A 24,327-nucleotide genomic window follows, 5' to 3' on the forward strand; every position below is an offset into this window, starting at 1 on the left:
CCACAGGAGTGCAGCTTGAATAGCACTCATGTAGTTCCTAAAGTATCATTAGGTCCAGTACAAACCTATTTTCTACTTCACAACGTCAGAATTGTCAAGTAATGAAGTATGCTGAAAATATAATCACTTGAGGCCAAATCTACTTCAGCACTCCCAAAAAAGCAAAACTATTTACACTTACCATTGTACATCAATGATCAAATGAAACCATTGTGTATCAATGATCAAATGAATTTAAAAACTGCAAATCAATTTGTTTCACACATTGAAGCGACCGCAGACGGCGTATGCAGCCCTTTGATTTTTGCAATGCAGATGGACAAGAAATGTAGAGTCTTATCCACACCACGTGCGAACTGGATATTGAATAACCAATGTATTGACAGAATGAGAGCTAAAGCATGTGTGAAATCTACTACCTACCATGGAAGTGCACCGTCCACTTGGTTTGTCGAGTGTCAAGATGTATAACTGGGTGCGGTGATTCTAGATTATCCTGAAAAAAGAGGGCACACAACTGTATACTGAAAGGCAAAGAGAGTATGAACTTATATAGCCAATAATACTATCAGAGTAATAATGGCTGATGTATTAGGTCAAAATTATGACTATGACAGGTGACAGCACTTATACCAGGGGTACCGGTACCTTTTCAGCCAAAGGGACACAAGAGATTTAGGAACCATTGGGTGGGCCACTTGAATGTTAATGACCTTTCTTAAGTCGTCCGATAGGAGCCAACCGAATTAGGTAACATTAAAAATAAGACTTACATTTTACATTATGTCATGAGAACTCTGTGGGCATTCATGTTATGATCGCGCTAGGTGGGAAATTTTTTCAAAAACAATGAATGAATTCGTTAAATAAATATGTTACTTGCAAAAATTGAGGGTTGCCTTTGTATGCCACTGGGTTCATTTTGCAAGGACATGATTATTCGGCGTTTAGATATAGCAATATCGAAGGTTTCGGTGAACATCTCTCTGTCCTATTGTGCAAAGTTTCATCATCGACGATCTCGCTGCGAGCACACAAGCGAAGTCGCATGTTGGACGACACAACGTTATCTCCTAATTGCAAATATATAGTTGGACTCAATTCTGTAAGTGACGCGTATTTATAATTTTCAGGAGGGCTCCAATACTAAATGCAAAAAATCGAGTGACAATAAATCATGCGAAGTGCCAAGAAAAATATCAAGTCGAATAAATCTGTTGCGAGATATTCTACTTAATGGTCATATACGAAAATCTGCGATAAATGTGGCTGGCCCCTAAATACGCCAATGCGTCGGAACTGAATTTTTAGTCATCATCAAATTTCGCGGTCAGACCAATCAAATTTTGGCAGGCCTTGCTATTTTACCCGATGTTTCGAGAATTACCTCGAGGGCCCTACACAACCATCTCGCAAGCCACGGGTTAGCCGCCACCGACTTATACTGACATATCTAGCTGTGAGCCTATTATCAGCGCAGTAAAGTATATTTTATAGCAATGCAACGTCGACATGTACTTGGTACAAACCTTGTTTATAACCAAGAATTTGTCATAGGATTCGTTGAACATTGAAGGTATACCGAGCATCCAATTGAGTTCTGCAGAATATGAAAAAAAACACAAATTCATATTTTGAGTTGTCCAATAATTAGTATATTCAAAGCATTGTACCTATCACATCTACAATGTTGGCTGGCAAGCGATCCCACTTGATTCTTCTTGCATGCTTGGAGAATTTATTTTCTTTGATCTTGTCCAGAATATCTAGACCAGGGGTGGGCAAACTTTTGAGCTCGCGGGCCGCATTCAACATCTAAATCCATTCGCGGGCCGCACTATACTCTATAAAATTGGGATTATAAACCGAAACGCAATATTGGTATTTGATAATATAGTGAGGACATGGAGTTGATATATGTGCTTATTTAAAACAAACCAAACATTGCTTTGATGGTATCGTACTCGCGTCAGAAACATAGTGGCGAGATTTCATCGGCTGGTCGACCTCAATAACCAATTTGTCAAAACTATAGAGATGAAAGTCGGAAAATCTGTGAGCAGCGGTCTGTTCATAGATTTACTAATTCCACTTTTGGTTCAGTTCCAGGACACAAAATGCAGACAGCATCATAACCATGCTAGCTTCAAACACACTTCTACTATGTGTAGATAAAATATAAATACCCCAATTCTACGCATACCGAGAACGAATCTACCTAAGACGCGCGCGAATCGGTTTTTATAAGCACATAACTGAGATTATTAAAGTAGAGTGACCAATCTGAAATCCCACTTGTGGTCCGAATTATGTCAATCTCGTTTAGGATTTCTGTGATATTTAGCAGTTGAAACCTTTCAAACTGCGTCGGCCTTGAGATCGGGCTGTCGCGCCAGAAATTAAACGAAGTATTTACCTTGGAATAGGGGTTCTCAAACTTTTTAAGACACGCCCCCCCCCCCCCTTATGATGTTGAAGCATTTCGCGGCCCCTTATCGTCATGTCACAAAACGCAACCAGGATGCTAGCAAATCTAACGGATAGTTTGATGGCAGGTAACTATGAAATTCTGACTAAATACCGAGCAACAATTATGAAGCGGATTACAATCGCGCGGAGCGCGAAAATTTTTTACAGTTGAGCTCAGCTTCGCACCCCCTTCAGATGCCTTCACACCCGCAAGGAGGTGTGCGTCCCAGTTTGGGAACCATTGTCTTAAGATTATCATGGTGAAATATACTAAGAAAAAGTTTAATCAAGTCTCTACATTAATTCGATATTGAGTATGTATTTTATCAATATTTAAAAAAAGTTTCTTTAGACTCTCGCGGGCCGCACAGAACGGTGTCGCGGGCCGCATGCGGCCCGCGGGCCGTAGTTTGCCCACCCCTGATCTAGACCATTGTTAATCAGCTTCATTTCTTCCAATAGCTGAAACATTATCAGTTACCGTTAAACAGAAATGAAACCAATGATATTGCTTCTTACCCAATATGAATTTCTGAGAAGGGCATACTCCACAAGAATGTCAGCAGTTGGCATGTTCCCGTCTTCTATATCTAACCGACGCCTTTTGAAAGTGGCTTTCATAAGCTTTGCCTTGGCTGGGTTAGATGAACTTGATTCCGATAATATGATTGACTTATGTTCGGCGAAGCTTTCCTCATTGTTCGAAGATTCTCCGACCTGAAATTTTTAATTAATATATGAATCAGCGGTTCCCGACCGACAAGCCACGAAAATAGTAATTTCCTACTTCGTTAGCAGGAAGACCAGAACTTCGGGGTTTCTTGCATCGAGGGCTGCTCGTGTCGGATTCTTTAGTATGGAGCTGTCTCCGTGGACCAGGTCTTCCATACTTTATTCTATTTGCGATGAGAACCGGATCGTCTGGATTTTTTACTTTCCGACGTTCGTTAAAAATTGTGTGATCGAGTTTCTTTTTCCAAGCGTGCTAAAATGTTACGGATTTTAGAGAGTGTAGCACAGGGGTGGGCAAACTTTTGAGCTCGCGGGCCGCATTCAACATCTGAATTCATTCGCGGGCCGTCATATCACAAAACGCACCCAAGATGCTAAAAAACCTAACGGGTAGTTTGATGGCATGGAAGGTTACGACTGTGGATGAGAGATTTTAAAATATGTAATTGAGACTAAATACAGAGCAATAACTATGAATGGATGGAAATCGCGCGAAGCGCGAAAAAGTTTTCAGTCAAGCTCAGCTTCGCGCCCCCATTCAGATGCTTGCACGCCCCCACGGGCGTGCCCACCAGTTTGAGAACCACTGTCTTAGAATTATCGTGGTGAAATATACTAAGAAAAATTTATTCAAGTCCCTGCATTAATTTGATTTTTTTTGTACGCATTTTATCAATATTTAAAAAAAGTTTCTTTAGACTCTCGCGGGCCGCACAGAACGGCGTAGTTTGCCCATCCCTGGTGTAGCACTACCATACTTCAAGCTTCAAAACTCACCCATGCAGGAAGATAATGATCTTCATCTGCCAAGCTTGATCTCAGAACTTTATATTCTTGCACTAGAGCTGTACATACCAGTGTTCTTGTATACGGTGGCACGTCAAGTCTGAATGAAAAGTGGACGAAAGTTACATAGTCAAGAAGCTGAATGCACCAAAATTGGTATCGGGTCATCTCCAGTATTTTCATTCAGTATATCGTGAGTACAGAGGACTATGGTTGTCACAAAGCGTTAGTCTGTGAATAAGGACGTAATAGAACCGACCTGATGGTGTGCATTACCCAAAATTATACCCTTTGTGACCCATCCCACACGTTGAAAAACGCTGCACTAGAATATAGATCACTTTAACAGCCAATACATACCCAAAGTGTTTCGTTAGATCGTGGAACAGATGGTCCACAATTGCTTTTCTTAATCTTGGCCTCAAGTCGCTTTTTGACTCCAGTTTTCCCACCTCGTTGTGCAGATAAGCAGGAAGGCACACCTTATACTTGCCGTCAGACCATCTTTGAGGCTTTTTAGTACATTCTTCAGCATCCATCAATGGCGTATCAGTTATAGGTGTAGAGCAGTGGTTCCCAACCTTTTTCCACCCACGTACCATTTTGAGGTTTTATGCAGTCCTCGCGTACCACCTATATAAGTTACGCGCGTCTCCACTATTCATGACGTCATACTCACGTATTTGGCCTATGCGAGGTGTATTAACAAATTCTATTAAACTAGGCCAGGGATGTCAAACATACGGCCCGTTGTCCGGATCCAGCCCGCCAGTCGATTTTATCCGGCCCGCATAGCAATTCTGAGTACATTGAAAAAAGATTATATTATCCATCACATCCACAGTAATAAACCAAATTACAACGTCTACGTTGACAGTTAAATATCTTGTATTCATCACAACGCAGGGCTAACGCCAGATTATGACTAACGCAGGGGTGGCCATCCTTTTTGCCATTCACGGCCGCATTTCGGCCACTCGTGCAGCCTACGGCCGCATTCCAGTGCATAGTCGTAATGAACGAGCTGGATGCCAAAAATTCAGGTTAAAGTGTCTATGTCCATTTTTGGTGAACTCCGGACTAATTTTTTTTAATGATAGGCTTACTATGCGCACCAAAATCGCGAGTGGTCACTGGTAATGTTAAGGAAGAAAGTTGTCATAGTCGCGCGAAGCGCGACAAAAATTCAGATTCATCAATGAATTTCGTCATTGATATTAGTAGTTTTACATATTACCATCAAACATTTATCGTTTCTCATCCCATGTGATCAGATTCACTGGTATAGAGTTGATGTAGGAGTGTTTTCGAAAACTTAAAGCAAGTTATAAATTATGATGCATCTTCGGGTGGGCCAATTGGTATTAGTCACTTTGTAGCATGCTGTTATTTCTTGACCTCCGATCAGGATTGTTGGTATGGTGAAGAGCATACGATTCCGAGCTGATATTTCCATGTGAGGCGCATCATTTTCACTGATGTTCGCATCTGTATTGTGGGGCTCTGATTGCAAAGGGTGCTACTATATTAAAATCGAAAAATGTAGTTGCATTGAATCGCGCATAGCGCGAAGAAAATTTCAAGATTAATTAAAATCTTTCGAGAAATCGGGAGTCAATTCGTAAATTCGAATTGCATGTCGACGGCCGCCAACACATACCAATTGAATTGCGTGTCTACGGCCGCACAATTAAATTCCCTCTTATGGCCGCAGGTTGGCCACCCCCGGACTAAACCAAAGGGAACACTGAAATATGTCTACTTGTATCGCCGGCAATGCCATTGTTTTAGCGGTTCTTAACTGTATTCAACCGGACAAATATCGTATTTTCACCAATTTCATTGCTCGCAAATAATGGTGTTGCGACTCGCTAGAATGAAACCCCTACGGTCCGTGTATTATCGATATATGCTTGATAATAAAGTATTCCAGCGAGAAGCAATGGCACGAGGCAACATTTTGGATTCCGTTGACTGGTCCAGCCCGCGAGCGATTTCATGTCTTAGATCCGGCCCGCGATGCAATTTGAGTTTGACACCCCTGAACTAGGCATTATCAGACAGGGTTGATGGGATGTATGGAATTGTTTTTTTCGCCACAAGTCACAAGAAGAACAACATAATGAAATAAAAACACACAACAAAAGTAAATTTATTTAATGCGATGGCTGCATTTGTTTATTTTCCACTAGCTTGTCGATGCGTGGCATACGTTTGCTTACAGCGCATCGAAAGTCATGTATGGAAGCAACAAGTCGGTTTCGTTTCTTCGACTTGATGGTCATCAGGGATGAAAACCCTTGCTCGCATTCCCACGTATAAGGGAAAATTAGTAGCTGGGGAATAGCGTGAGACGACGGCTTCAAAAAACTCAAAATCAACCTCACCTGAACTAATTACTCCCTTCGGTCGAAAAAAAAACAGAATCTACTCGCGTACCACCTGGAAGACCTTCGGTTGGGAACCACTGGTGTAGAGGGCTCCAGATCATTCATGAATGATGAAGCATCAACGCCTTGTTCTGAATTTCGCAGACCACTGCACATATCTCCTGCAATCAAAATATCACTTATGAGACAAAATTCTGGTTCCCAAAGGAAGCGCTAGCTACAAACAAGGCGACTGGGGGGGGGAGATAAATGTTAAAAAAATTGATATTAATAAATTCAAATTAAAAATCTAAATATTGATTGACTTCTCCATTCTCAAAGTATTTGGCTGTAAGATAACGTTGCGCAACACGACTACATTTAAACACCGGAACTAGAAAGCTATACTTAGCTGTCAGTGTTTATATTCTTGATTATACTAAGTATAGCCTTCTAGTTCCGGCGTTAAAATGTAGTCGTGACGGTGTATAGCAGTGTTCCCAAATACATTCTTACAGAATGTGTAAGTGACATTCACAATTACAAATTCAAAACAACGCCATAGCTGTCAGTGTTCATATTCTTGATTATAGTATGGCGTGGTTTGTAATTTGAATTTGTAATTGTGAATGTCACTTATATTCTAGTCTTCACATCCCAGGTGTTGCAACCAGACTAATAAAATTTTAGGTAGGCCTTGCAAGTTTACAATCTGGGCAATCCATTTTTGATAATATTAATTTCGAAAATAACCTCGCGGGCCACTCAAAACCTTCTCGCGGGCCACGGGTTGGCCGGTCCTGCAGTAGGTGGCATAAAACTTACTATTCGTCTGCTCTTCAGTCAATGATACATCCACATTACTGGTGCAATTTGAATTACGAACACCAGCACCAGGCAAATCTGTCACTTTCGAAGGCTCTGCAAGACAAAAATATCAAGTAACGAAGCATGTATATTATGGTAATTGTATAACCATGAGACTAAATTACCTGATTTTTTTTTCACTCAATTTCAAAATATCGTCACTGCGTAGTTCCACTTCAGAATCAAATTCAGCCCAGCCAAAATCTTTGTCATGGTACTCAATGTTGGCATTGTCAGCGGGAACTTCAGGAAATTCATGTAATACAGCAGTTTTCACTTCTAATACAGAGTTTACTCTAAACACTTTTGAACGGTCACCATAGGTCACCTTCAACTTTAACTGTGCTTCAGCGTTAGCCATAGCAATCAAGACTATTTCAATAACCTGAAATACATCAAATCACAAATATTGATCAGTTATATTACTTATATACGTCGCGACGTAACCTCATCAGGTTAATGTCATTGATTACATATATCTGCTGCGGTTCATGATGATGATACATCAAGTCTGTAGGACGAAAAACACGAACGCCATCTTCTTTAACAGAGTAACTATGAAAGTGTTTGATAAACTGAATAGACTTTATCAATTTAGTACAATAGAAGCACTCGGCATTGACAAACAATATATACTCAATTCTACAAAGTGTTAGTTCATCAGCAGTTTTCTCAACAACATAAATATCTTGAACCTGATATTTGTGCGACTCGTCATGAAATACATTGACAGTAGCCACAGTTTGGCCGTCTACGACTCTACGTCATGTTGGACTCCGATTAGTTCGCTGTACTCTTTTGGAATCGAATCCCAGCGTAATCTCACTTGGGACATCGTCACGCAGAATATTAGACGAACAAAATTCATAACACTTCCGATATTGTAGCCGATATGCAACTGACGGAGAAATATTTTTAAAATTTGAATTCGCCTTGGCGATTTTCTCCAATCGTTGATGGTAACTCTCAAATCTCATGCACCATAAATTCCTGAGATTTCCGTACCTTAAAATCATTCTTCCGTAGTGTAAAAGGAAGTGAAATTTAGGTTTTAGAATAGTACTTCTTTGTGCATTCGATAAACATGTACCTCAAACTCTTGTACGTACCAAACGTCCGGTTGCAGCAGTCAATTTTGCACAGGAAGTTACTTTCGTCTCGGTGGAACCGCCTCAGGTGAGATAATAAGGACCTTCTATAGGGAAACGACTCTGCACCATCGAAACATTCGGTAGGACACAGCCACAGACTCATCCTAAGTTGCAATAAACGAAAGAAACCAAAACGTAAGAAACCTGCACCACCGCAAAACTGGCTGGATCCGCCATTCGCGTTCGCGCCGAGATGGGCGGATATAATATTGTAAAATCCAAATCCTGTTACGAATTCGAGATTAAAATCCAAGTCCAAATCAATAAAAGGTAGGCATCTGATCCGAATAACACGTTGAAGTGTAAAGTTATGTGACATTTCAAGTTCATTTCTACATATATTGATCGTAAAATTAATCTAAATTCGATATCCATTGTTCTTGAATCAGATAAAAATTATTAATTGCGATTATTTGAAATCGAAATCCAAATCCTTCCTCGTATTGATCTCGCGCCATTTTGATAAACCGCTCAACCAAAACCGGCGAATTTATTTTGTGCAAACAGGGTGAATTGGGAGTTTATATTGAAATATAATGACCAAAAGGATGATAATGAAAAATAGTAACATTGGAATCGCATCGTATTTTGTGTCTTGTGAATTTTCCTATTGCCGGATATGATGTCTGAGTGTTTTTGAACAACGTTTCAACTCACATGTCTTAGGGGCTAGTCAGGGGTGTGTTCGAACTGCGTTAACACTCGGACATCATGTCTGAGGCGTGACGACTGGAGTAAGTTCGGACTGCGTTGTCTATCGAACATCATGGTAAGGATGTGTTCGGACTGCGTTATGACACTCGAGCATCATGTCTGGGACACATTTAGGGCATGTCTGGGCTGTGTTCGGCCTGTATTGACAGTCGGATATCATGTCTGAGGCTTGTCTGGAGATAGGTTCGGACCACGTTGTTAATCACCCATCATGTCAGGGGGTATTCGTAGCGCGGTGGACACTCGAACATCATGTCTGGAACATGTCAGCGCATGTCGACGGGGGGGGGGGGGTGTTCGAGCTTCGTTGACACTCGGACATCATGACTGATGCATGTCTGAAACAGGTTCGGACTGCGTTGTCTGTCGAACATCATGTTTGGGATGTGTTTGGACTGCGTTTTTACATTTGAGCATCTTGTCTGGGTCATGTCTAGGGCATGTCTGGGGTGTGTCGGGCCTGTATTGACACTCGGACATCATGTCTGAGGCATGTCTGGAGATAGGTTCGGACTGCGTTGTCAATCGAACATCATGTCAGGGGTGTGTTCGAACTGTTGTTGACACTCGAACATCATGTCTGGGACATGACTGGGGTGTGTTCGAAATGCGTTGACAGTAAGACATCATGTCTGAGGCATGTCTGGAGTAAGTTTGAACTGCGTTTTCGATCGCACATCATGTCTGGGACATGTCTGGGGCATGTTGGGGGGCGTGTGCGAACTGTGTTGACACTCGGACATCGTGTCTGGGCATGTCTGTTGTGTGTTATGGTGTCTGGGGTGTGTTATCGTGTCTGTGACGAATCTTGAGTGAGTATACAGACTGCTATTTTTGTTGATTCTTCTTGCAGAAAATATAAACAATTTACAAGCACAATTACAACCACCGATCTATGACAGCTTGTTATATGCTTGCATTTGGCATTTACAAGCTCCATTGAGCTTGTATCAAGCATTTATTAGCTCGTTACAAGCTATTTTACAAGAATTATTTTTACAGTGTAAGCACAGGGGTGGTATGTCTGTCGTCTGACCATTACGACACACCATACCAAGTTTTCAGACTCATAATGGTGCGAAACATCGTCTAAATCGATATAGACCAGCCACGGTCGCTCAACGCATATGCTAGTTTTACAACACAGTTCAGATACAGTTATCATTGCTACATCATACTTAATCGCGACTCACAAAGATGCCGAACCGACTCACGGGGGAATAAGACGAACAGAGAGAGTTTCTTATTTGGTGAGCGCTACCGCGGCAGCATGAGTAATGCATGCCCCGGCTCGGCATTTGCTAGCAACAACATAGCCGATATTGGGATATTCGATATATTTTGATTGATTCGCGTCTATAAATGGTAAATCATAGTTATAGCACACGATTTCAGGCGGGACAATGCCCCGCTTGCCACTGTATATGTGTGTTTTGTTCGGTAACTTTAAGGGCTGGGATGGTCATTGGTCATAAAATATATAGATTTCCTATCCAAAATCCAACATGTTTTCTGCAATTGAAACGGCTTGTTGCTAGAAATCATTCCTATGAGTATGACCCAAAGGCCACATACGATCTTTTGCACAGAATGCTGGCTTCAAACCCCATCATTGTTTTTAATGTTTCTACATGGTGGCTTGGGAAAAAAGCTTCAAAGATATTATGTAGAGTGGGCACGTTAGAGCTCGCCACCTTCATGATACGCGAGTGAACTTCGATACAAAATGTGTTCCACTTTTTTCTTAATCGAACTTACAAGTTAACAGCAGTTTATTCACGCTAATGAAGATAAATTTTCACTCGTAGCAAATTTGAATCTGTTCCGGTGGTATTTACTACTATCTTGCTACTCCAGTTCATCAACACGAAATTATGATGATTGTTGAAAGAAAGAAACAAACAAGAAATCGAACTTCACAACATTTTCCCGCGAGTCGCAGGCTCAGACTTTCTGAATCAGTGTATGCCTGCCACTACACCCGCTTTGGAACCTGATTTTAACAAGTAATAATAATATGGTGCGCAAATATTATTTCACTCCGGTTGATGTGAGACAAAACCATTGTAATAGCTACGATTAACAATGCTTGAAAATATGGTTGGCGGTACTAAACTTTGAGTATTGCTTTCACAACTACATTCATTGCAGTAAAGAATTTATTAACTCGAAGACTTTTCGTGTGCCCCTTATCGAGAGTTAACGGCACAATAATAAGCATACAGAGAGAGATTCAAACGAAAACCAAATTGACAAAGTTGCGTAATACCACAATAATAAAAAATATTGCTAAGCAAAGTCAGCTGTACCGGTAGTCATAACAAGAGACGAGAAAAAATCAAATTATACAATAATACACGGAAGACAACACACAGACAAATAGCGGTATATATTAATGGGAAATTTTGAGATTACATAGAAACTCTTTCTGCCGACATAAATCCGGATTGGTCAATTTTATTATAGTTGACTCCAAGACAGACAGATGGAAAGCAGATCTGCATTTAGCAATCACAGTGAACATACTGTCATTGTAATGACTGGCACACACCGGGTAGTTCATTAAATGTTGACCAATTGCAGAGTTGAACGCTGAGACCTGGTTATAGGAAGTAGAGTCAACCGCTTCCTTACACCGACGAACAAGTGCAGATCGATCGATAGGTTTGTTTACTGACCTAATCGATTTAGGCACATGTTGGTTAACTCGTTCAGCCAACCGCAAAGATGTGCGACCCACATACCGACTATCACAGTGGCATTGAAATTTATATGCAAATACAATATTAATTGTTTGTAAAGCAGGAAGCACATCCTTGCGAGTTTGAGGCATGAGCGGTCTAGTCCTGAACACCACTCGGGTATTTAGCATAAAATAGCACGATTGCATTGATGACCGGATTTAATTGGAAAAGCCGACTGACACTGACCCAAGCCAAGGGAGATGTAGGCCTATGTATACAGGGCATTTTTGTCTGGTCCATGAATTCGCGGCTGTTTGAATTGCGACATTTTCTTTGTGATGGCAGATTCATTTACGTAGTCCGGATATCCATTGTCAATCAACATGGATTTGATTGTATCAATTTCCGCCACGAGCCGAACATCAAAGCATATCATTAGCTCACGGTGAACTAATGACGTTACTTAAATGCCGTGGAAGAATAAGAGCATCCCGTGCATCAATGGAATTTTTGAAGAAGTGCATCAATTTGCGAACCTTGCCTAGATTCCTCCGAGATAGAATTGACAAATCTCGTGCTCGACACAGTTCTAACATTGAAAGAGCGTTTCTATTTGATGAAATTGAGAAACTGCGTCTATCAATCGTACGACTGAAGAAGAAACGCAGTGTTCTCAATCGAGAGGTTTGTAGAATTTTGTCACTCTTCGACCTCATTCGCTTTTGCCGTTACATGGCAATAATTGATGCTAAGAAAGAGAAAGAAAACCAGGCGAAGTATGACCGCAATCAGAAGTTTTTATTTCGACATCGATTCGGCAAATCGGTCGTACACAAGAAAATTATTTTCAATCTATCCGATTATAAATTGTCTATCACCGAGGAATTCATCTTGTCCCATGGCTTGGATTTTTGTTTGCCACCTACAAATATTAAAAGAGAAGAGATTTTTGCGGAGTTTGAAGTCCTTATCGGCCAACTACGCCATCATAATGCGCAGGATGCCGACAAGTACTCAGTGTTGCGAGCTAAATTGAGTGACCTAGCTCATGCATATTGTGGAACACCAGTGGATGTTGGAGACTTTTTCATGTCCAATGAATGTTGGCGTGCAATTAAATCTCTACGCTCCAACTCAAGCGTCCACATCACGAAACCTGACAAAGGATCGGGAGTCGTTATTCTCAATAAGTGTGATTACATTTTAAAAATGAACCACTTGCTACAAGATGAGGTCAAATTTAAATTTCTTGGCTCCGCCGAATCACATGACCAAACCGGTAAATTCGAGAAAAAGTTACAGAGAAGTTTACTCGATTTAAAGAAAGAAGGTGCGTTACCGAAAGAAGTGTACGAGATGGTGAGGCCATCTGGCTCACAAAGACCTCGCATGTATGGACTGCCGAAAGTTCATAAGAGCAACGCACCGCTTCGCCCGATATTATCGATGGTCGGCTCTGCGCAACATTGTTTGGCCAAATGGCTTAATACGGTAATCGAACCTGTGCGTAAACTCTATTCTTCAAATTGCGTTATTAATTCATTCACCTTCGTTGACAACATCAGAAACTTTGATATAAATACCTCGAACTCATTCCTTAGCTCCTTTGATATCACCAGTCTCTTTACTAATATCCCATTGAGTGAAACATTCAATATCTGTGCCGATGCGCTATATAATAATAGCTCATTACATCCACCTCCTTTTCCGCGTAATGTCTTCATTGAGCTACTTGAAACTGCCACCCGTTCGGTTGAATTTAGCTTCAACAACAACATGTATCGCCAAATATATGGTTTGGCAATGGGGTCACCCCTTGGGCCTAGCTTGGCAAATATATTCGTTGGTTTCCAAGAAAGCAAACTTTTCTCAAATGTATGTTAGATATGTTGACGACACATTCGCAATTTTCGACGATGAAGACGATTGCAATGTTTTCTTAACTTCTCTAAACAACTTGCACGAGTCGCTAAACTTCACCATTGAAAAAGAGTCTGACGGCTCACTCGCCTTTCTCGACGTATTGGTGGAAAAGAGCAACCTCGGTTTCATTAGTTCAGTATATAGGAAACCAACATTTACCGGTCACTATATTCACTGGGACTCATTTTGCCCCAAACAACGGAAATTAAATTTGATTTCGTCATTAGTTCACCGTGCGCTAATGATATGCTCTGATGTTCGGCTCGTGGCGGAAATTGATACAATCAAATCCATGTTGATTGGCAATGGATATCCAGACTACGTAATTGAATCTGCCATCACAAAGAAAAATTCGCAATTCAAACAGCCGCGAAGTCATGGACCACACAAATGCCCTGTATACATACATCACCCCTGGCTTGGGTCAGTGTCAGTCGGCTTTTCTAATCAAATCCGGTCATCAATGCAATCGTGCTATTTTATGCTAAATACCCGAGTGGTGTTCATGACTAGACCGCTCATGCCTCAAACTCGCAAGGATGTGCTTCCTGCTTTACAAAGAAGTAATATTGTATATAAATTTCAATGTCACTGTGATAGTCGGTATGTGGGTCGCACATCTTTGCGGTGGGCTGAACGAGTTAACCAACATGTGCCTAAATCGATTAGGTCAGTAAACAAACCTATCGATCGATCTGCACTTGTTCGTCGGTGTAAGGAAGCGGTTGACTCTACTTCGTATAACCAGGTCTCAGCGTTCAACTCTGCAATTGGTCAACATTTAATGAACTACCCGGTGTGTGCCAGTCATTACTATGACAGTATGTTCACTGTGGTTGCTAAATGCAGATCTGCTTTCCATCTGTCTGTCTTGGAGTCAATTATAATAAAATTGACCAATCCGGATTTATGTCGGCAGAAAGAGTTTCTCTAGAATCTCAAAATTTCCCATTAATATAAACCGCTATTTGTCTATGTGTTGTCTTCCGTGTATTATTGTATAATTTGATTTCTCTCGTCTCTTGTTATGACTACCGGTACAGCTGACTTTGCCTAGCATTAATTTTTTATTATTGTAATATTACGACATACTTTGCCAATTTGGTTTTCGTTTGAATCTCTCTCTGTATGCTTATTATTGTGCCGTTAACTCTCGATAAGGGGCACACGAAAAGTCTTCGAGTTAATAAATTCTTTACTGCAATGAATGTAGTTGTGAAAGCAATACTCGATTAACAATGCGTCGAAAGTCCAAAAAGCTTACATATTCGTCGCAGTGACAGAAGTTAGGAAGCTACTATACCTAATATAGCTTTCAATACAATATCCATTGTAAAATAATATTAATTGAACTCGAAGACTTTTCGGGTGCCTCTTTTCAAGAGTTAACGTCACTAAAGGGATTTAAACTGATTTAAAAGCAAAACCAAAAGGGCAAAGTATGACGCAACAATGAAAATCACAGACCATGAAATGCTCATTGTACCAATGGCAACAATACCTAACTGTGAAGTATACGGACATACGGTACTATAGTAGCAGCGCAATTCGTAAATAAACAGTTACACGCACGAAACACATGCACTAATGAAGAATTTGTAGGTTTTAGAAGAAATCTTTTTGTCTACATAAAATAGGTTTGTTCAAATGAATAATAGTAGACTCCAGCACTTTTAGATGAAACACAGACTTACCACGCGCAATGACAGTGAACATATTGTCATCATAGTACTGTGCACAGGCGAGGTTTTCACTCAAATGCTGACCAATTGACGAAGCATATGCTTGGTAATCGTCATAGCAGTCTGTTTTGGCAGCCAATTTGCACTGACGTGCAAGCTCCGTGCGAGTATTTGCGCATGTTTTTGACCGAATCAATTTTGGGATATGCTGCTTAATACGCTCAAACAATCCTTGAGAAGTACGTCATACATACCTACTATCACAGTGGCACTTGTATTGGTAAACATCATTACTTGCATTAAAGGCAGGAAGTACATCTTTTCGAGAGTTGGGCAACAAGGATTTCGTTGTGTACACCACATGCGTGTTTACGCTGTAATAACAACGGTGAACAGCCGATTTACTGAGCTTTTCAAAACGGTTAGACACGTTACCAAGGTAGGTGTAAAAATGCCGGGCATTTTTCTGGTCCGTATTTGGGAGCTATATCCGATTTTTTCAAAACCCTGGAGATGGAGCATTTTAATATGTGGTCTGGATAGCCATTTTTGGACCGAATCAAGTGGATATCATCCAATTCGCGTGACAGTTTTTCCGGTGAACAGATGCGCAGGGCCCGATTGACAAGAGATGAAATAAGGTTTAATTTACGCCGCTTCGGGCAAAATGAATCCCAACGGATATAATGACCAGTGAAGGTAGGTTTTCTGTAGACCGACGTTAAAAACGTTTGTCCTGATCTCTCTACTAAGACGTCTAAAAAGGGAAGGGCAGCATCAGTTTCCATTTCCACGGTAAATTGTAGAGCTGGATGGAGACAGTTCAATTTTTCGAAGAAATTATTACACTCTCGCTCATTTTTAAAGGCAACAAAGGTGTCATCGACATATCTAAATTAGAGGAGAGGTTTTGCGACGTTTTCAAACAATTTCTTTTCATGGTATCCCACGAATATATCGGCCAAACTAGGTCCCAACGGCGAACCCATTGCAATACCATTACTTTGGCGAGACATCGTGTCATCGAAGCTGAATTCAACGCAACTAGTAGCAGTTTGCAACAATTCAAGAAATATATCACGTGGTAATTTCGGAGGTTCAAGCTCTGAAAGGGGGTTTCACTTTACGTCAGTGTTGGGATGACTCGAGTCATGACTTGACTCGAGTCAGACTCGAGTCACCTTTTTCGAATGACTTGACTTGACTCGAGTCACTTTGCTAAAATGACTTGACTTGACTTGACTCGGCGTATCAGAAATATGGATTGACTCGTGACTCGGAGCAAAATTCACGAGACAATTTCAAGTCATCAAGTAATCAGTGTCGACAAAAGTCACTGAATCTTGCATATGTTCGGATTGTTCGCGAAACGCTGGTGTAACCGCGAGAGCGACCAATCATTTAATGATCGTGCGTTTCACGGAGCCTCCATTGTTCCCTCACAAATAAATTGACCGCAAACGAAGTGTCGTTGTCGTAAACTAGTATAGTAAAGTAATTAATCTATGTTTTTACCTTAACCAAACCTCTTGTTTTATTGAAATTGAATTCTAATATAGTTTATATAGTCCTCATCCATTGGCGCAGGCTCGAATTGTATCATATCGATTTGTAAATGAGTCATGTATTGCATCATATCAATTTGTATCTATTCTCTATTTTGCCTGGTAACTATAGTTATATATAGTTATATATAAACTATGGTTTAGCAGTTCTACGTATATGTGAGCGATTCAGCACCTTCTTGCCTGTATATTTAACTCTATATTCGTTCATCGGCTCAAAATCAATGACCACTCAATCTGTATTTCAGACAGCTAGCGAAATGCAATGACGTTGTTATATCATGCCCCATACTTCGAAAAGGCAACTTGACTTGAATTGTGACTTGACTCGTGACTTGACTCGACTTGACTCGACTTGACTCGAGTCACCTCCAAAAATCGAGTGACTTGACTTGACTCGAGTCACCTTTGAAAATCGATTGACTTGACTTGACTCGAGTCAAAATGGGCAATGACTCGAAATGACTCTTGACTCGAAGGTAGTGACTTGATCCCAACACTGCTTTACGTATCTATAGTTGTTGATATAACATCTATATTTCGAGGGTTGTGGAATGGCATCATTATAATATCGCAGTATTAATAAAGCTCGGCCTTTCTAAAGGAACGATAACAACTGATACTTAAGCTGACCTTTAATCTCTGCGTTGAGGATACGACCAAATGAGAATTCCTCAAGAATTCATACCAAGTGTTTGAGGTTTATCTAGGCTCCTGCTCGGCATCTCATCCGTGTAAGCGGTGTCTTATACAATTCTAAGTGTTCCTTGCTACAAGTAGGCAGCTACGGAATAAAAATGAAGAATATCTGCGTGGTGTAAATGCCACAGTAGTCGACGAACACCATGAATACAACATACAAACCAAATGAATTAGTAAATGGACTCAGTCTACATCTACCGATTGAGGAGGAATATGGCAAAACGTCATTATCGTCGTATATATTGCAGTACACAGATCCGATATATTACGTCAAGTCCATAATAAAAGTTTATTATTGTTCCTAAATAATAGACATCAATATAGACGGATAGCGATTTCTTTGTAAATTGAAAACGTGGTCGAATAAATCTAATCCACATTTAATGCTACCCCCATAACATGTTTCTTCACATTCAATGCGCCGTAGTCTATTGCTTGTAAATGTAGCTTTATCGCTTTTACTAGCGCCGCCGCCTCTTCAATTGACATAGCGCCTTGACTATGTGGCATAGATGGGTTCTGAATCGGCACAGGATGTGATGGCGTAGCGTGAAGCTCTAGCCCACTCCCATGTAAATGAGTCATGTGGAGGGAGGTGTCTCGCTGACATTGGCTGGGTAGACCCAAGTCCTCGAACAGTCTCCGTCCCATCAACCGCAGTTGCGGATCGTCTTCAAATATTCTCCGAACTTGATCTGAAAATTAAGTTTAAAATAAATATCACGAGACAAAACATTTAAAATACGCATACCCAACATTTCCCTACCTAAAGTTAATTGACACTTTAGCGTGGCGTTTAATTCGGAAGTTGTGCCATACGGCCACAAAGCATAGTCTAGGCTAGGGTCTAAATATTCTGCGTTAGCATGCAGGACGCTTCCAAGTCTATTTCCTTAGAACACTTACTGTTATCGTGGATTGCTCTCTTCAACTGCTCAAATGCTTCGTCAGAACTGAGTGCACCGATAAATTCTCGCTTTAATTCATCGTACGCATTTCTATCAACTATTGTCCACTGCGCGTTATACCCATCGAACTTCGCCAACTTTCGGTACAGTACGACATTTACCTTTTCAGGATCGGCCGCTGTTGCAAGGCGATGTCGTATGCTACTCTGTAAAATGAGAGAGTTCGAACATTGCAACATTGCGATAACCAGTGTTCCACGTGGGCGAATACATTCTAAACTTATACGGATGCGTATTCGCATAGCACGTTTATTGTAAGTCGCTAAGTTAAATGATCTTGCATCAAATGAATCCAAATCGTCATAATTTCTGTCTCTCGGTATGGTCCAATCATTTTTGGCGCATTTGGACAGTACAACTATCCGTCGGAATAGAACGGCATACAAAAACTGCTGTTTTTTAGTTATATTAAAACTACTGGATATGAGGAGGAGCAATCGTTCAAATCAATCCAATCGTAGTTTGAATCGAATGTAAGGTTAGCGTTGCACTCACCTGGAATGTCTTTTTGTGCGCTCTGGTATAATAAGGGAATATCATGGAAATATTGCGATATATTTCGCTGTTTCGTAGTGCCGCGCAATTCGCCATTTTAAACGCGAGGAAGATGGCCACATCGTAATTTCCAGGATGACGAGATAGAGGATTCACTGCCGCCATCGCAGCTGCCGGTCCCAAAATGATGTTGAGAATGTTGTTCTCGTCCAACTCCACGGAAATACGACTTTTGTATCTTCTTTTCGTTCCTGCTCTAAAACAAAAAATGCGAATTATCTATAATGGAACTGACATTAACACAGGATAGTAGAAGTAGATACAAAATAAGAGTGATTAGTACAGTCAAATATTGAGTATTGTAACGATTCGTTGCTACAAGATTAGTTTACTAAAAATTGTGACAGACTGATAGTACTTTGATAGTATCAAATCTCCATATGTACATAATTTGTTGAAATGAGAACTGTTAGATTGCACCAATCATATGTGTACGTATATGGAGTTGTACAAGTCAATGTTATAGTTATATTACGTAATCAAATATATCCTTCACAACGTTCAAACAATTCCAACTTACTTAGTCCTGGAGTTCATACTCTCCACCGCCTTTCGTCGAAGATCCGAGAAAGAATACGATTTCCAACCAATCCTGTCGAGTAGGATTCGCAGATTTTCGGGGGATTGGGGCCCGATTTCCGGATGCAAAATACGTCTGATGCCGTCATGGTGCGATTCAAAAACATTGTAACAAACTTCGACGTCTGCGGCACAGGATATATCATCGTTTTGATCCTGTAGTAGTAGCCGGTTGGGTACAATGAAATGACATTCATTCGGTAAGTATTGCGCTTGTACTGAGACAGACATTTCTACTTCACGAACGGGATCGCAGTTTACGTGAATGTGATTTCGTTCCGGATGGAAGTACCTGGAATATAAAAATACCTGTTCATGCTCTAAACATGATCATTCACGACATAGTACAAAAATTCCATTGTACAAAGTCAATCACCGTGACACGATGACAAAAAAGTTTTTACGTAGAGTTCCACTTCCAGTGGACTCGAAACCAAAAAATTAAGTTTTGCTTACGGGAATTTTGCTGCGGTATTTTGCCAAATAGACAGTGGCACGGTGTTTTCCACATGTCTCTTTTTTCGAGGTGGCGTCTGCAAAGGGCTTGCCACAATTTCTGAATAAAGATCATCCACAAACTTCACGGCATCTTCATCGCTCCAGCGATCTGCGACCGGGTGTTGTGTCAGCAAAGGGCTTGTGACAATTTCCGAATACTGTTCATCCACAAACTTCACGGCATCTTCATCGCTCCAGCGACCTGCGGTAGGGGGTTGTGAGTCGGCGAATTGGTAGGTTCTGTGAAAGCCGCTGCGTTGCTGTAATATGACGGACTATGTTATGAATATGGACCAGGTATATAATTGATGCACCATGGTAATAGCATTTTACTTTTAAATTCGGGCAAATTCGCCATATATTTACATTGTTATATTGTTATATTGTTTATTTTTGTATTATCCGCGGTCTTGTCCATGACCTTGACCTTACGGATAGTTTGATCACATGCGCATCAGCAATGATGTCTGCTCCGTAATTTTGAGCCCGAAGTAGACCTTTATGCAATGGGGCGAGGGGCTCAGATGATATAGCTATTATTCCACTACTTCGGCGTATAGATATAGTGGAGCGAATATCTAACGTCTTCGTCAAGACTAATACGATACATCTTATAACGACCTACCTGCGAATCCCGCACTACTTGCTCAAGAATATCTGGACATCTTTGGCGTTTCATACTGTACTGCTGCCTTCGTCAAGTAATATGCAAAATCAAATGACTCAAATACAGATGTAATGGGTTTTAAATTCACCTTATCGCGGGTCAATTTGATCAGATTCTTGAAATTTCTCTCACTTGCATACAATAGGCGATGCATTTTTGTTGACTGGTGCGCCAACTTGTAATTAGGTGATAAGGGTCTGTCTGCTGTGTTACCTGATATAACTTGATAGATTATAACTGTAGATTATTGGCCAATTAGGGGCAGGTATATCAATCGTCTTATCCAGCGAAGAAAATTCAATTAGGGTGATTTCATCCATTGCATTGCAATAACACATTTATGATAACTCGAAGACTCTTTGGTGCTATGGTGCTCAATAGTAATCGGCTGAATGAATGGATTCAAACATGTTCAAAAATAAAAACGAAATTATTGGCCTATTAGTCGAAGGTATCAATCGTTTGATCCAGCGAAGCGTTGTAATTTCATCACATCCATTGCAATACTATATTTATAATAATTCGAAGAGTCTCGGGTGCTTCTTATGAAGAGTTATTGGCACGATAAAGTTCTTCAAACATATTCAAAAAGCCAAAACGGGAATTGAGGCGCCAATTTGGAAAAGACCGCTGAAGATGTAAGTTAGAAAACGTGTCTCTGTGACAATTGGTATACGAATTAATATTATATCCTTTCTACAAACATTCAGGAACGTCATATATTGGCCGATCTGGTCGATCTTACGAAATTATTTGGTACCCCACGTCTATTTGAACCTATTGCATGGCTTCGAAACAGCTGTCATGTTTCGTGATATATTGTGCGGCTATATAGGAAATAGATAAATATTGGTCACTACACTCTAAATGAGATGAAGCGTCATTCGATATTCCTGCAGATGAAGTCGTTACTACAATACTAGGCACGACAATATCGTATATAAATTTTACCGGAATAATGACACTTTAAAACTAAATCAAAGAAAGGTCTGTGTACTATACTCCTGTCATAATCTGACAGTGCATGGGACAGCTGCATGGGATATTCTTTGAGGGACACTTTGATCGGTAAATCCTCCAGCGATGTGCGTTTGGGGGACGCAAGTGAGGCAAGGCCTCATCTGCCGTCAGATGTGTAAATAAAAATTATAGAGGTGTCCGATGATTATTGGCATTTTCCATCTATTTTAATGAATCACAAAATTGTCAACATTTTGCACCCAATATAAAGCGATATTGGATATTATTTTTACATATTGCGTAAAGGAGAGGTCGGCAATGGGCATAGACGAGACAACTACGGAGCAAGCATCGCATATGACTGCGCAATTCATCGTAAAATCTCGGAATTTATATTAGGCCTACCTGGTGTAATGGACTGCTACCGCCGCACTGATTCCGGAAATCGGAATATTATTAGTTCTGGAGCATCAGAATCCCTCGAAATCGCTAAGGACTGTGAAATTCGGCCCAGAGAAACAACATCCCAGTAATTTACAGATTAATTTGCCTTGTTGATTGTTGGCCCATAATCCGACAATGGCAGCGCAGTGAAAGAATGCTCTATCGAATTCTCTAACTGACGGTGTAGTGCAGTGCTTCCCAACCGGTCGGTAGCGGCCAATCAGTGGATCGCGAAGCTATTTCAGGTGGGACGCGGGACATGTTATAGTCTCCCATTCAATTTGTCAAATACACGCGAACGGACTTCGAGCCCCTATCACCCCATGCTATCACAGAAGTCTCGTTGCAATGACATATACTAATTGCCTGCAACCAACGATGGCCGAGACGGATGTGTCATCACTAGGGCTAGTTGCACTAAAATCGCGAGAAAGTTGCACTTAATTTTAACAAACGTTGCAGTACAAAATTGCATTCACTATTATTTTTGTTAAATTAGTAGGCTATGAGATTCTCAGAAGGTTCCGTTGCAGAGCTGTCAAATTTTTTACATCGCGATTTAACGGACGGCTTCAATACGACATCCATTGTAGTAGAATATTTATTGAACTCGAAGACTTCGGGTGCCTCATTTCAAGAGTTTCAAGTGCACACGCTCTGGCGAAACCACTAAAAATTACATTTCCCCCTGTACACAGCAAGAAAACTGAGAAATACAGGAATAATCCCCTCTCCCAAAAAAATGCCGAACAGCATAGCAAGAACCCCCTTTCCCCAAAACAAGTCAAATAACACACCCCAAACCCCCCAGATCTGCAAACAAACAAACATTATAGAAAAACTTATTCTAGGTGACTTTAACAGAATCAATAGCCTATAGTCCTATTGTCCTATAGTCCATGACATAAGGCAAAAGCCTCAACACAAACATGCAAGTTTTTCACCCTGTCGACAAACTGGAGCCTCCGGGACCTTTGCGTCAGTTCTCAAAAACGATGTCTGCCAGCAAGCATTTTTCACTCGCGAAAAAGGCGCAGTATTTTGGGCAGGAGCGCAGAACAGATTTTAAGACCTGGCCATCCAATCACTTGTAGACGTTCTTGTACAAAACCCGACAACATTGTTTGACCGAGAAGGGTTTTAGAGAAATAGATGAAATCAAAACGAGCGAAAGAATTGCCTTTTTTCAATAAGACACTTGATAGCTTAAGCTACATAGTATAGCCAATTTGTTGCACATCTGAACCACAAGTATCTTCGTCTAACAATTTTCGATTAGTCTGAGCGAATGAAATATATTTTACAAAAAAAAAGTTCGAATGGAACTCCAAAAGGTTGAAAAGCACTGCCTATCGAATTCGCAAACTGACGGTGTATAGTCCAGTGCTTCCCAACCGGTCGCTCGCGGCCAATCAGTGGATCGCGAAGCTATTTCAGGTGACTCGCGAAGAATGTTCCATTACATTTGCCAAAGATGCTAAACACGCGTTCTCGCGGCATTTCAGAAGAATGGACTTCGAGCCCCTATCTCCCCGCGTACGCGACTGCACGCGACGTGCCATCACAGAAGTCACGTTTCAATGAAATACACTAATTGCCTGAAACCAGCGATGGCCGAGACGGGTGTGTCATCACGAATCGCAGCTATGATTTGGTGTGTGTGTTGAACTCCAGGGAATCCCTAAGACAGGTGAATTTAGAGAACTACTGGTGTTCCCTGGAACCCCGTTTAAGAACTACAGATATAGTGACTATAGCAATTACGCAATTGAATGAATATACAGATAACCAGGGCTTTGGAGCCGGAGCCGGAGCCCGGAGCCGGAGCCCCGGAGCCGTGCATTTTCACCGGAGCTGGAGCCGGAGCCGGAGCTCTACATAAAATTCAGCCAGAGCCGGAGCTGGAGCCCGTTATTTGAGGAGTAGCTCCGGCTCCGACGTATTACATAAGATGCTATTTTATATGCAACAACCACATCTGCTGATTTATCATAATTGAGCAGCAGCGATGA

The 24,327-nt window shown here is 41.0% G+C and overlaps 2 protein-coding genes and 2 long non-coding RNA genes across 4 annotated transcripts in view; all 4 read right to left on the minus strand.

The window, feature by feature from the left end:
* Positions 1-24,327, minus strand: part of LOC145453786 (uncharacterized) — a 495,978-nt gene that overhangs the window by 72,870 nt on the left and 398,781 nt on the right. The gene's annotated exons all lie outside the window — the stretch shown is intronic.
* Positions 2,558-4,548, minus strand: LOC145454048 (uncharacterized). The gene is made up of 5 exons (XM_080332030.1): positions 4,348-4,548; positions 3,979-4,087; positions 3,257-3,454; positions 2,989-3,186; positions 2,558-2,931 (listed from the first exon to the last, which is right to left on the minus strand). The coding sequence occupies exons 1-5, from the start codon at positions 4,524-4,526 to the stop codon at positions 2,818-2,820; spliced, it is 798 nt and encodes a 265-aa protein (XP_080188156.1). The 5' UTR covers positions 4,527-4,548; the 3' UTR covers positions 2,558-2,817.
* Positions 6,457-7,640, minus strand: LOC145453382 (uncharacterized). The gene is made up of 3 exons (XR_013919746.1): positions 7,349-7,640; positions 7,182-7,277; positions 6,457-6,538 (listed from the first exon to the last, which is right to left on the minus strand). It is a non-coding gene; the product is annotated as an uncharacterized LOC145453382 (long non-coding RNA).
* On the minus strand, positions 17,869-19,704 carry LOC145454202 (uncharacterized). Its single transcript, XM_080332214.1, has 4 exons — positions 19,688-19,704; positions 19,108-19,363; positions 18,551-18,758; positions 17,869-18,339 (listed from the first exon to the last, which is right to left on the minus strand). The coding sequence occupies exons 1-4, from the start codon at positions 19,702-19,704 to the stop codon at positions 18,014-18,016; spliced, it is 807 nt and encodes a 268-aa protein (XP_080188340.1). The 3' UTR covers positions 17,869-18,013.

Source organism: Botryllus schlosseri, chromosome 13 (assembly GCF_051294905.1).
Source record: "Botryllus schlosseri isolate E-star chromosome 13, Bs_hap1, whole genome shotgun sequence".
Taxonomy (NCBI): Eukaryota; Metazoa; Chordata; class Ascidiacea; order Stolidobranchia; family Styelidae; genus Botryllus; species Botryllus schlosseri.